This window comes from Mesocricetus auratus, unplaced genomic scaffold, assembly GCF_017639785.1.
Source record: "Mesocricetus auratus isolate SY011 unplaced genomic scaffold, BCM_Maur_2.0 Super-Scaffold_100006, whole genome shotgun sequence".
Lineage (NCBI taxonomy): Eukaryota > Metazoa > Chordata > Mammalia > Rodentia > Cricetidae > Mesocricetus > Mesocricetus auratus.
In genome coordinates this window covers 65685183-65698256 of record NW_024429190.1, presented here as the reverse complement: position 1 = coordinate 65698256, position 13074 = coordinate 65685183, and the positions used below count along the sequence as shown (strand labels likewise).

The 13074-nt window shown below is 46.9% G+C and overlaps 1 protein-coding gene across 3 annotated transcripts in view; it reads right to left on the bottom strand.

The window, feature by feature from the left end:
* Window positions 1-10471, bottom strand: part of Rufy3 (RUN and FYVE domain containing 3) — a 79266-nt gene extending 68795 nt beyond the window's left edge. The window contains exon 1 of one of the 3 annotated variants that reach the window (XM_040747358.1): window positions 10058-10471. In XM_040747358.1, coding sequence (XP_040603292.1) covers window positions 10058-10373 — 316 coding nt within the window. In that variant the 5' untranslated portion in view covers window positions 10374-10471. The remainder of the gene's footprint in view (window positions 1-10057) is intronic. The other 2 variants (XM_040747357.1, XM_040747362.1) reach the window with 2 other exon arrangements.
* Between the last annotated feature and the right edge of the window lie 2603 nt (window positions 10472-13074).

Below are 13074 nucleotides of genomic sequence, written 5' to 3'. Positions count from 1 at the left end.
TGTAAAAGGGACAGCAGAAGTAGAGAAACATCCGTGGAGAGTCCCTGAACAGATTCTAAAGTTGGAAGAATCGCATTCTACACCACTTCTGCTTTCCCAGGCCTCTCGTCTGCCCAATCTCTTCTCTTCTTGGGCACATGATGAGATATGCTATTCTTTCAAACTATCCCACCTCTGCCCCACCCCCAATCCTTACTCCAGAGGCTGAGTATCAAGTACACTTGGTGCCAAACAAGATTAGAGTCAGGGAGTTGCTAAATAGGCTTTATCAAGTGGAATGCCATCCTGGCCAGGAGCCTTGGAAAGTTCTAAAAGGACTATGGACTTTCCACAATTATTTACAAAAACAGTTGTGGAAAACGGAGTATAGTGGTGTACACCTGTAACCCTGGCACTGAGAAGGATGGGGTAAGGGGATGGTGAGTTTGAGGCCAGCCAGGGACCAGTGAAAGCTCCTACAAACACAGAGGAAATATGTACAGGTCACAACCATACTAATGCCCTCTAAAACCAGTGCTTTGTAATTCTGAAAATGCTTCCTTTCATATACTTCCTTTTGTTTCTGAATTTCTGTGCTGGTGATTAAAGCTGGGGCCTGCTACATGCTCAGTGCAAGCTCTAGCCCTGACTTCTACCCCAGGTCATTACAACTCAGACCAATTCTTGAATGCTTATGGTATACCAACTCCCAAAACAAATTTTAAAGACTGTATGTGAACTATTTAGCATTACCAGGAGAAATTTCAGTATTAATAACGTTAGGGGAGCAGAATACTAGTTGTAGCAAACTGGAAAACTCATTAAAATTATACTTAAAGGCTGGCTGTGCTGACTCATGCCTTTAATCCCAGCAGGGGTAGGTGGGTCTCTGAGTTCAAGGCCAGCATGGTCTACAGAGTGAGTTCCAGGACAGCCAATAAACCCTGTCTTGAAAAAAATAAGACAAACAACAAAAACCTTCATACACACACACACACACACACACACACACACACACACACTCACTCTCTCTCTCTTAAAAAAAAGCAAAAACCCAACCCAAACCAAACCTGTAGTCATCCACAGAGAAGCACCAAAAGAAAGCCAGGACTTGAGGACAAAATGAAATATTCTGAAACTGTTGCTCTTTTGACTGTTACTGACAGGCAATAAGAAAGAGCAGGGGTCCTCCTTGTCTCTGGTGTTGAGGATTACAGACTAGTAGTCCTTTGCTCTATATCTAATATATGAGTGAGTACATACCATGTTTGTCTTTTTGTGACTGGGTTACCTCACTCAGGATGATTTCTTCTAGTCCATCAATTTGCCTGCAAATTTCAAGATTCCATTGTTTTTTTCTGCTGAGTAGTACTCCATTGTGTAAATGTACCACATTTTCTCTATCCACTCTTCAGTTGAGGGGCATCTAGGTTGCTTCCAGGTTCTGGCTATTACAATAATGCTGTTATGAACATAGCTGAACAAATGTCCTTGTTGTATGAATGTGCATCGTTTGGGTATATGCCTAAGAGTGGAATTGCTGAATCTTGAGGTAGACTGGTTCTCATTTTCCTGAGGAATCCCCATTGTGATCTCCAAAGTGGCTGTACGAGTTGGCACTCCACCCAGCAGTGGAGGAGTGTTCCCCTTTCTCCACATCCTCTCCAGCATAAACTGTCACTGGTGTTTTTGATTTTAGCCATTTTGACAAGAGTACATTGGTATCTCAGAGTTGTTTTGAATTGCATTTTCCTGATGGCTAAGGATGTTGAGCACTTTCTTAAGAGTCTTTCAGTCATTTTAGCCTCCTCTATTGAGAATTCTCTGTTTAGTTCTGCCCCCACTTTTTAATTGGATTGTTTGGTGTCTTGCTTCTTGATTTCTTTGTATATTTTGGAAATCAGCCCTCTGTCAGATGTGGGGTTGGTGAATATCTTTTCCCATTCTGTGGACTGCTGTTTTGTCTTGTTGACTGTGTCCTTTGCCTTACAGAAGCTTCTCAGTCTCAATTTATTAATTGTTGATCTCAGTGTCAATACTACTGGTGTTATGTTCAGGAAGAGAGACATACATGATTCCCCTGGAGAAGGGGAAAGACACAACATCTCCTGAGCAAATTTGGAGCATGGGGGAGGGAGAGTTAGGAGAAAGAGAAGGGAAAAAGAGGAGGGGAGAGGAGGACATGAGGGACCAGGTAGACTGAGTTGAGGGAAGAATAGAGGAGAGCAAGAAAAGAGATACCTTAATAGAGGGAGTCACTATAGGTTTAAAGAGAAATCTGGCACTAGAGATCTACAAGGATGACCTCAGTGAAGATTATAAGCAATAGCGAAGAGGCTATCCTAAATGCCCCTCCCCTATAATAAGATTAATGACTACCTTATATGCCATCCTAGAGCCTTCATTCAGTGACTGATGGAAGCAGAGGCAGACACCCACAGCTAAACACTGTAATGAATTCCTGGAATCTGTTGCAGAGAGGGAGGAGTGATGAGCAATGGGGTCAAGACCATGCTGGGGAAACCCACAGAAACAGTTGACCTGAACAAGGGGGAGCTCATGGACCCCAGACTGACAGCTCGGGAAACCAGCATAGGACAGAACCAGGCCCCCTGAACGTGTGTGTCAGTTATGAGACCTGGGCAGTCTATGGGGCCCCTAGTAATGGAACAGTATTTATCCCTAGTGTATGAATGGACGCTGGGAGTCTATTTTCCATATAGGGATACTCTCTCAGCCTAGACACAAGGGGGGAGGGGCCTAGGCTCTGCTTCAAATGATGGGACAGACTTTGATGACCCCCCCATGGAAGGCCTCACCCTTTCTATGGAGCAGAAGAGGGATGGGATGGGGGTCGGTGGGGGGGCATGGGAGGATGGGAGGGAGAGGGAACTGGGATTGATATATAAAATAAGACTTTTTTTTTACGAGACAGGGTTTCTCTGTATTGTTTTGGAGGCTATCAAAGACTGTTTCTAATTTAAGTAAAAAATTAAAAAGAAAAGAACAAGGGCAGGGAGAGGAGGGATGCAGAAGAGAGGGGGAGGGGCTATCCAGGAAGACTGACAGCTACAACTTAGACAGCTGTGGAATCACGTGCAGTATCCAGAGGGCAAGGAGCAGTCTAGTGGAAAGGAATGAAACGGGCGTGATTTAGCTACCTGCACCTGTGTTCAGTGTGTATGGAAAGGGGCGCCCACACTCGGTCTCTCCTAAGGGATAAACTCTAGTTCTCTAGTTGACTCAACTCCCTCTTTGGGTGCATTTGTCTTCCATGTGACCAAATGGCATTTAATGGACCAGAAAATGATCTTGCTTTGTTAACATAGTTGAAAACCAATGGAATAATGATTCACAGTACTACAACCAGGACATTAATCTACAATGAACCCTGAAGAGGCCATTCTTTAAAGAGTCACATGCCTGTAGCCAGCCTCGGCACCCAAGAGGGGTAAGGCAGGAATGGGTCAAGTTCAAGCCAGGTGGGCTACAGGAGACCCTGTCTAAAAGAGTCAACAAAACAACACATAAATCAGTCTGTTTCAAAGGAAAATGAGCTGGAAGGAGCATGTGCTGACGATTGGACTGTTCCTCTAAAACCCCTACTTTAGGTAGATGGCTCTGTATTTACCAAACAAAGTGATGGGAAGAAAAATGACAAGAGATATGGGCTCTTTTTTGGCATAATCTTAAACATAAATGTTTGCTATAGCTCTGGGACTTAGATGAATTACTGGTGGGATGGTGGCGCATGCCTATAATCCTAGCACTTGGGAGGCAGGGGCAGGTGGATATCTGAGTTTGATGCTACCTTGGTCTACAGAAAAAAAGAGGCGGATCTCTGTGAGTTCGAGACCAGCCTGGACTACCAAGAGAGTTCCAGGACAGCCTCCAAAGCCACAGAGAAATCCTGTCTTGAAAAACCAAAAAAAAAAAAAAAAAAAAAAAAAAAAAAAAGAGAATTACTACAAAAAGAGGCTGAGTGCGTGGGGGGGGGGTTGGGTGTGGGAGTCAGCCTTCTGATACTGATACACAATCTTGCCATCTACAAAGTTCTTGCTGAAGTTTAAAACAACAACAACTGGACCAGAAAGCTGGCCCAGCAGGCAAAAACACTTACTATGCAAGTCTGATGATATGAGTTCAATTCTTGCAACCCACAATGGAAGGAGAGAAACTAAACCCTGAAATTGTCCTCTGATCTCTACATGCATGCCCACGCAGACACAACTACACATGCTGCCGGCGTCTGGCCCCGGGGAAGCAAAAACACATGGTACTACTTTTATTTCCTGTTACTTCTGTAACATACCACGAAGAAAGCAACTTCCAGGGAGAAAGGGTTATTTGGCTTAGGAGTCTTGGTGGAGTCTATCATTGTGGGAAAGGCAGGCAGGACTTTGAAGATGTTAGTCACATGCACAGACAAGAGCTGTTTGTGTTTAGCACCCTCGCAATGGTGTTCCCCACAACGAGGCCCTTTTTGCTTCTATAATATAATAAAGAAAATACCTCACGTCCATGCACACACACCAACCTCATCTACATAATCCTCTACTAAGACACTTTTCCCAGATGATTGTAGATCATGTGAAGCTGATAATTAAAACCCATCATGCCCCCTCCATCTTATGGTTTAAGACCGACTTGTAATGTTTCAACAGAACAATGAAGGCATGAAAAGTCAATAGCAAAACAGCTGGTCAGAAACCACACATCACATAAAGATACCATAAAATATGAATATAGATGCACATGAATTATGAAAAAGTCAAAAAAAAAAAGTCCTGGTGAGTTCAAGACCAGCCTGGTCTACAAGAGCTAGTTCCAGGCAGGACAGCTTCCAAAGCCACAGAGAAACCTTGTCTCAGAAAATAAATAAATAAATAAATAAAAGAAAGAAAAAGAGAAAGTCCTGGAAGTTCATCTAGTTCAAAAGTGCACTGTCACTAAAAGAAACCATCCAGTCACAAAAAGACAAACATGGTATGTACTCACTCATATATGGATCAGGGGAGTGTCAGCCTACAATCCCAGTGCCAGTGAGTCTAAGAAACAGGGAGGTTCCCACGAGAGATGCATGATTCCCCAGAGAAGTGTAATGAGCCAAGATCTCCTGAGCAGATTGGGAACATGGGGGGAGGGGAGAGGGAACCAGGAAAAAGAGAGGGGGAGAAGAGGAGGGGAGAAGAAGGCATGGGGGAGCAGGAAGGTTGAGGAGAGCAGGATGAGAGGTAACATAATAGATGGAGTCATTATAGGTTTGAGGAGAGAGCTGACACTAGTGAGATTTCCAGAGATCTACCAGGATAACACCAACTGGCAAACTAAGCAATAGTGGAGAGACTACATTAATAGCCCCTCCTTGATGATAAGGTTGATGACTACCTTATATGCCATCCTAGAATCTTCATTCAGTGACAGATGGAAGCAGAGGGAGACACACACAGCTAAACACTGAACTGAACTCCTGGAACCCAGTGACAGAGATAGAGGAGTGATGAGCAAAGGGGTCAAGACTGTGCTGGTGAAACCCACAAAGACAGCTGACCGGACAAGGGGGAGCTCTTGAACCCCAGACTGACAGCTGAGAGGCCAATAGGGGACTGATCCAGACTCCCCGCATGTAGTGTCAGTGAGGAGCCCTCAGAAATCTCTGGGGCCTTGGGTAGTAGATCAGCGTTTACCACGGCGTATAAATGAACTTTGGGAGCCCATACCAAATAGAGAGATGTTCTCTCAGCCTGAACACATGGGGAAGGGCCTAGGTCCTGCCCTGGATGATATGACAGACTTGGAGATCCCCCAAAGGAGGGCTCACCCTCCCTGGGGAATGATGTGGGGATTGGGTGGGGGGCTGGAGGGCTGGTGGAGGGATAAAGGAGGAGGGGTGGAAGAGGGAGCTGGGATTGACATGTGAAACATTCATGTTTCTAATTTAAATAAAAACACATATTGAGGGGAAAAAAAAAGTGCACTGTCATTTGACATTGAACATGATGGTGGTGATACTAGGGCCCTCAGATCAGAAAGGTACTTTGCATGTTCAACACTTGTACTATAAAACACCTAAGCAACGGCAACAGATCTATGTGCTATTTTAGTTATTATACAGTTAATTTTCAAAAATATGGTAGAGAATATAAAAATTTAAGAATGAGAGCATTAACTAGGCGTGGCTATATATGCCTTGAATCTCAGCACTCAGGAGACAGAGGCAGGTGGATCTCTGAGTTCATGGTCTGAATAGTAAGTTCCAGGCTAGCCCGTGCTGCCCAGTGAAATCTTGTCTCAAGAGGGAGGGGAGAATTGAACATAAAATAAAACAAATTAGCAAGAAATATTCAGAAAGGAATAAAAAAAATCCATCTAGCTTATCAGAGCCTTATTTTGACTCTTGCATGTTGAGCTTATGAACATTATAGCCTATACAATTTTATGCCATATGTATATACCCTAAAAACTTTAGGGTAGGTTACCTCTTCTGTTTTGGATTCTTTCTTTCTTTCTTTCTTTTTGTACTCACTGTCATTTAACAACACAGCTCACGAACTGTGTTAATGTAAAAAAGCAGCACAAGCCGGGAGTTGGTGGCGCACGCCTTTAATCCCAGCACTCGGGAGGCAGAGGCAGGCGGATCTCTGTGAGTTCGAGACCAGCCTGCTCTACAATAGCTAATTCCAGGACAGCCTCCAAAGCCGCAGAGAAACCCTGTCTCGAAAAAAAAAAAAAAAAAGCAGCACAAGACAAAGGTGATGGGCACACCTGTAATCCCACTGGGAAGCTACAGACAACCGAGTCAGGAGGTCAGCACCATTCCTGGCCACTCAAAAAAGCTGAGGCCACCCCTGGCTAAATGAGAGTCTGCCTCAAGAAAACAGGCATAAGACGCAGCCACAATTTCTAAAACAAAATGACAGTTATCTTAACACAGGGTTAAGGCTAGTATATTTTACATACATTTGGTATATGAATTAGGAAGTTAGAATTGGGTTTTGAGGGTGTGGTAGCATACACTTATAAATCCCAGCATCTTAGAGGCTAAGGCCAGAAGACAACTTCAAGTTCAAGGCTAATCTGGACTGCCTAACAACACCATATCTCTCAAAAATAGGGGTGGAGGGAGGAGAAAGGGTTCTAAACAGAACATAGCTACTGAATAGTCACTCGGGATTGAGTGTAGGTTCATGTACTGTCCTGGTAGTAAAAATGAGGGCCTTTTATTCTTTTGACATTTGCATGGGTCCTAAAGTACCAATAGATGTAAAAATAAAACTCAAAAGAAGCTGGGCAGTAGTAGGGCATGTCTTTAATCCCAGCATTCAAGGGGCAGAGGCAGGCGGATCTCTGTGAGTTTGAGATCAGCCTGGTCTACAAGAGCCAGTTCCAGGACAGCCTCCAAAGCCACAGAGAAACCCTGTCTGGGAAAAACAAACAGACAAACAAAAAACCAAAAACCTCAAAAGAAGTACTTTAATTTGAAATGTGGATAGAGTATTCAGTACTAGGCTAGAGAGATGGCTGAGTGTTAAGAGGCCAAGTTTGGTTCCAGCACCCACATCAGGCAACTCGCGGTTATCTGTAACTCCAGTGAGATCCAATGCCTGTAGGCACTGGCAATCACCTATACACACATATGTAATTAAAGACAAATCTTTTCAAGAGTATGTAGCAGGGCACAGTGGTGCACCCTTTTAATCCCAGCACTTGGGAAGGCAGAAGCAGGTGGATCTCTGTGAGCTTGAGGTCAGCTTGGTCTACCTAAAGAGTTCCAGGATAGCCACAGCTACATAGTCAGACACTGTTGGGGATGTTTTTGCTACAATGCATTGTCAATAACTAGTCTTTGAAAACAGAGGAGGGAGTCATGTTTTCTCAGTATTCTTCTAACTTTTATACCTTGAACTACTTCAGAGAAAGTTAATTCTAAGATGTTCATGTGCTAAGAAACCATTCCATATGTTTGGTCACTGTATGGTACTGTGGAACATCACACTCATGACCTTAGTGGCAGAGTACTTGCCTGGCATGTGCAAGATTTAACTCCAGGAACTTAAATTCTCATCATGATCATACAGCTCCTAATTTCTAACAACACTTAAAGTCAATCTTGCCATGCAGCAGTGGTGCATGCCTTTAATCCCAGCACTCGGGAAGCTGAGGCAGGTAGATCTCTGTGAGTTCAAGGCCAGCCAGCTTTACAGAGTTAGTTCCAGGGCTGTTACACAGAGAAACCTTAAAACAAAGCAAACCAACAAAAAAGTCAATCATACAATGAGCAGAAAAAGTCAAACAAATCAAGTGGACTTCAAATAATCCCCACAATTGGTACTAGCTAACAGGTGAAAAAAAATCCACGTCAAATCAAGTACAGTTGTTGCGCAGAACTGTTGAGAGTGGCTCCTTCATTCTACAGTGATGCGATTATAACAAGCAGAATACAGAAAAGGAACAGAGCAGCTGTACAAAGCAAGCCTATTCCTTTGAAAATGCAAAGTATTCAGCATGGAGAATATTCTTTTTTGTTGTTGTTGTTTTGTTTTTGAGACAGGGTTTCTCGGTAGCTTTGGAGGCGGGTCTCGAACTCACAGAGATCCGTCTGCCTCTGCCTCAGGAGTGCTGGGATTAAAAGCGCGCACCACCCCCGCCCGGCTATAGAGAATATTCTTATCTTTACCTAGTCTGCCATACAAAAGGAATCAACTCCTATCTGAACGTTTCCTATCTGAAGATTAGAACACACACACACACACACACACACACACACACACACACACACACACCTCAAACAAAACGCTGTTTTTGTAAGACTCAGACAGGTGCAGTCTAGGGTCACTTTTTAGGCAAGCAGAGAGGTAACACTGGACTTGCTCGCCCTAGCTGAATCCCAGCTCCTTCCTGCTAGCCTGACATTCACCATCCCAGCTTTGGACCTCTGATGTTTGATGAAAGAGCACCGTCATGGAAGACAAGGAATCTGGGTCAGTTCGCTCCTCTTAGGTTTACTGAGGACAAATAACGCCATTTAGTCTGATCACATGAAAAGGTGGCAGGCACTCCAAGCTCACAGAGACTTGACAGCCATGGCGATCGCAGTACATGCACACAAGAGACATTCAACAAATGCTTATCTTTTTTCCACAGGGTTGGATGGGTAAGGAGAAAAAGCCAAGTCAGTTTCTTGGCTGCAGAGAGCTGTCAAATCAAGATCTGCATTGGAGAGCTTTAAAAAGACCGAGGGAGGGGTGCCTCACTTACCCCAGGCAACTTTCCCTCCCTTTTCAGAACTCCTACCTAGAGCAAGGTATGAGTTGCCAACCTCATTTTCTTATCGAAAGGTCTTCTCTTTATAAACCATCTCAAGACTCCAGTCCTCACATTATCGATTCCTATAGACCCGCTCATGGCCAGCAGCAACAAACATCTGTTGCCTGAGGCAGCATCGTTGGGCGTTCGCTGCAACTAGGGGGCTAGAATGTGGCCATGGCTATAAGGCGTGTTAGCATCTTCCTGACAAAAGACACAACACAGGGAGGTGCCCTTCCCAAGCCACACTTTCCCTCCCCTTCCTCGCGCGCACCCCGAGACCATCTCTTTTCTCACTAGCTGGGGAGTGGGGTGGGGGTCACGACTCTCACTTAGGGGTTAGGGGTTGGCTCCTAGAAATTTCTCTCCTCCGTCGGGCTGAGGCCCCAGGGCGGCGGCGCGGCAGCCACACCTACTTGGCCACCGCGGCTGGGAACCGGTGGGGGCGCGTCAGCCGGTCCCGGACGCCAGCTCCGCGGTTCCTCCGGGAAGGGCGCCAGTGCGCGGCGCCGCCGGCCGGCGCCAGGGGACGCCTAGGTCCCCAGCACGTGGAGGCCAAGGGGGAGCGAGCAAGGAGAGCGCGGGCGAGCTGGCGGGGCCGCGGCCTGGGCGGACCGAGAGGCGGATCCCACCGAGGAGCAGGGCCACCTAGGGGCACGGCCGCCGCCCCCGCCCCCGCGCGCGGGCCCCACCCCCGGCCCGCGCGGCTTCTGAGCCCGGCGAGAGGCGGGGCTCTGCTGAGCCGGTCCCGGTCCCCGTCCCCGACACTCACGGTGCTTGCCGCCGCTGCCGCCGCCGCTCGGGTAACTCAGCAGCAGGAAGGGCAGCGGGGAGCCGGGCGACGGCGGGGTCCTCCAGGCGCGCTGCGGCGGCGGACGCGCTGCGAAGCCCGCGCCTCCATCGCCCGGGTACAGCAGGAAGAAGGGGGCGGCCACCGGCGAGTCCGGTTCCGAGGGCCCCGCCTCGTCCTCCCGGTCCGTGCCGCGGGCGGCTGCACCGCGCGGCTCCTCGGGTCGCCGCTCCCCGCCCCTCTCCGGGTCTTCGCCGCAACTTTGGGCAGCCGCGCCGGGCGGCGGGGACTCGGCCATCTCGCTCTTGGCTTCGCGGTGCCGCCGCTGTCGCCGCCTCGCCAGGCCCGAGCCCGAGGCTCACAGCCAGGATCCGGCGCCCCGTCGTGCCCGCGCCACCGCCGCCGCCGTTCGCCGCCTCCGCCGCTCGGGCTCCGTGTTCCGCCCGCCCCGCCGGGGCCCGGCCAGCTGAGGACCGCCCCGCCCGACGGCGCGGCCTGCCCAGCACCGCCTCCGGCCTCCGCCCCTCTCACCGCCCCCCGCCGCGGCTCGGCGCCCCTAGGGGGCAGCGTCCGCCGCCGTCCCGCCCCGCCCCGCCCCTCCGGCTCCGCTCCCGCGCACCGATCCACCCCTCCCGAACCGAACCCCGGGGCCGAGGGTGTGCGGGGCCTGGTCTTCCGCCGACTACCTCGTCCCTGCAGGTCAGGTGCGGCGCGTGTGACCGCCAACTTGATGGGCAGTGAGAGGCACAGAGATCTGGGCTGAAGAGGCCATCGCTCTTTTTTAATGTCACCCCCTCCCCGGCTACTAAACTATAGTTTGCTGTTCACTTGCTAGAACTTCAACCGTTGCTTCATGGTTTTGATTCAGGAACTTTATATACCGTAAACTAGGAGACGGTCTTCTTCCCACCGGCTTACCATTTCATGAGGGCGGTTTAGAAACCGGGGATTTGCTTTTTACTTCGTTTCCCGGTTTTCCAGATCTCCAGGTGCATGGGTGGGTTAAAATAGTTAATTCAAAATTTATAGGATATTCGTCTATACCCGGGTGGTAGTTTTCCCTTTCTTTGTGTGTGTGTGTGTGTGTTTTTTTTTTTTAGTAAATTGGCTACTGTTACTTAATTTCAAGTGTTTGAATCAGTAAGTGCCCAAACTACCCCCACCTCTCCCCCCCCCCGCGCACAAAAAATAAAAAATCCTAGTTTTTTGTTTTTTGTTTTATTTTTGAATCGAGGGGATGGATGGGCACACTTGAAGGCAGACTAGGTTCGCTTTGAAGAGCCTGCCTCAACTTCCAAAGAGTGGGTGGGATTTACAGGCATGGTGCACTTGCTGATTAACTTTGAATCGCAAAATGTTGGCATAGAGTTTGTATGAGCTCAATTAGAAATCACTGTTTGGAAGTTCTGTACACTTTAAATGTTTCCCCTCTCCTACCCCGACTCCCCACCCCCACCCCGCGGAGAAATTAAACTTTTTAGAAAGAAAATCTTTTTATTTTCTGTAAATCGCTCTTGAGTTACCTTAGAAATTATCATGGGACTTCTAATGCCAAACTTCAAGTTTTTTTAAAAGAAACATTAAAAAAGGTAGTTTACAAGAAGCTAACTCTAAACACCCTTAGAAAAATTAACTAGTATTTTTAAGTTTCCGGTATTTACTTGGCCCGTTGATTTAATCTTTCTGCCTAAGTTATTTGTCCTCTTCTGTAAAATTGTTCATAGAGATATTGCAAAGGTTAAATAAGAAATGTAAATAAATCCTTTACAACATGGTCTAACACAAGATTAAATAATTAGCTATGTGTCATCATTTTGACAAAACAGCTTTTTTACATTCCTTTCTTTGGGATGGGAGGGGGGTTGTTTGGTTTGGTTTGGTATTTTTAAGACAATGCAGCCCTGGCTGCTGTCCTTGCATTCACTAGCTACATCCGGCTGACTTTGATCTCACGGAGATCTGCTTATCTCCAGAGTGCTCAGTTTACAGATGTGGGTCAAGCTTCGCTAACAACACAAAACTTTTTCTCTGGGTGTGTTTCTCTGGATGGCCTTGGCTATCCTGGAACTCACTTTCTAGACCAGGCTGGCCCCTAATTCACAGAGATCCACCTGCATCTGTCTCCCCAGTGCTCGGATTAAAGGCATGCACCACCACCACTGGCAACAAGTAACTAGAAAGAATGAATAAATAAATAGGGAGTTGAATTGGGAAGAGAATTTCCATTACATCTTTGATCATCCTGGGATTTTTAAAAAAGATGTATTGTTTATCTAATCTGTGTTCATAACCCGTGTCTGTGTTTGTGTAAGTGTCCCCAGGAAGACAGAAGACATTGTTAGAGTCCCTGGAGTCACAGGCCATTGTGGACTTCCCACAATGAGTGCTGGGCTCTCTGGTCCTAGGCAAGGTCAGCAAGCACCTTTTGTTTTGTTTTGTTTTGTTTTTGTTTTTTGAGACAGGATTTCTCTGTGTCTCTGTATAACCCTTGACACTGGCTCTGTAGACCAGACTGGCCTTGAACTCAAAGAGATTCCCCTGCCTCTGCCTCCCAAGGGATAAAAGGAGTGCCCCACCATCGCCAGGCACAGCAAGCACCTTTAACTGATCATACATCTCTCCAGCCCCTTGCTAAGTGCTTTTGCTGCTTGTTTGTTTTTAATTAAAAAGAAGCCTTGGGTGGAGGTGGGAATGAGCACAGGGTTGGTCACAAGCCGGTAATCCCCTTGATCCGAGCCCTTCTGAATATGGGATTATAAGCGTGCAATAATATAACTCAGCTGATTTGACTCTTTTGATGAGGATGGGAATCTTAATAAAAGAGACATTTAACCTTCTAGGAATTGCAAAATTCTATTAAGGAGGAAAAACCAAGGTCTGTGCTTTAATTGGGCCTCTTGTTTTTTCTTTTCTTTTTTTTTTTTTTATGTTTTCGAGACAGGGTTTCTCTGTATTGTTTTGGAGCCTGGAACTCACTCTGTAGACCAGGCTGGTCTCGA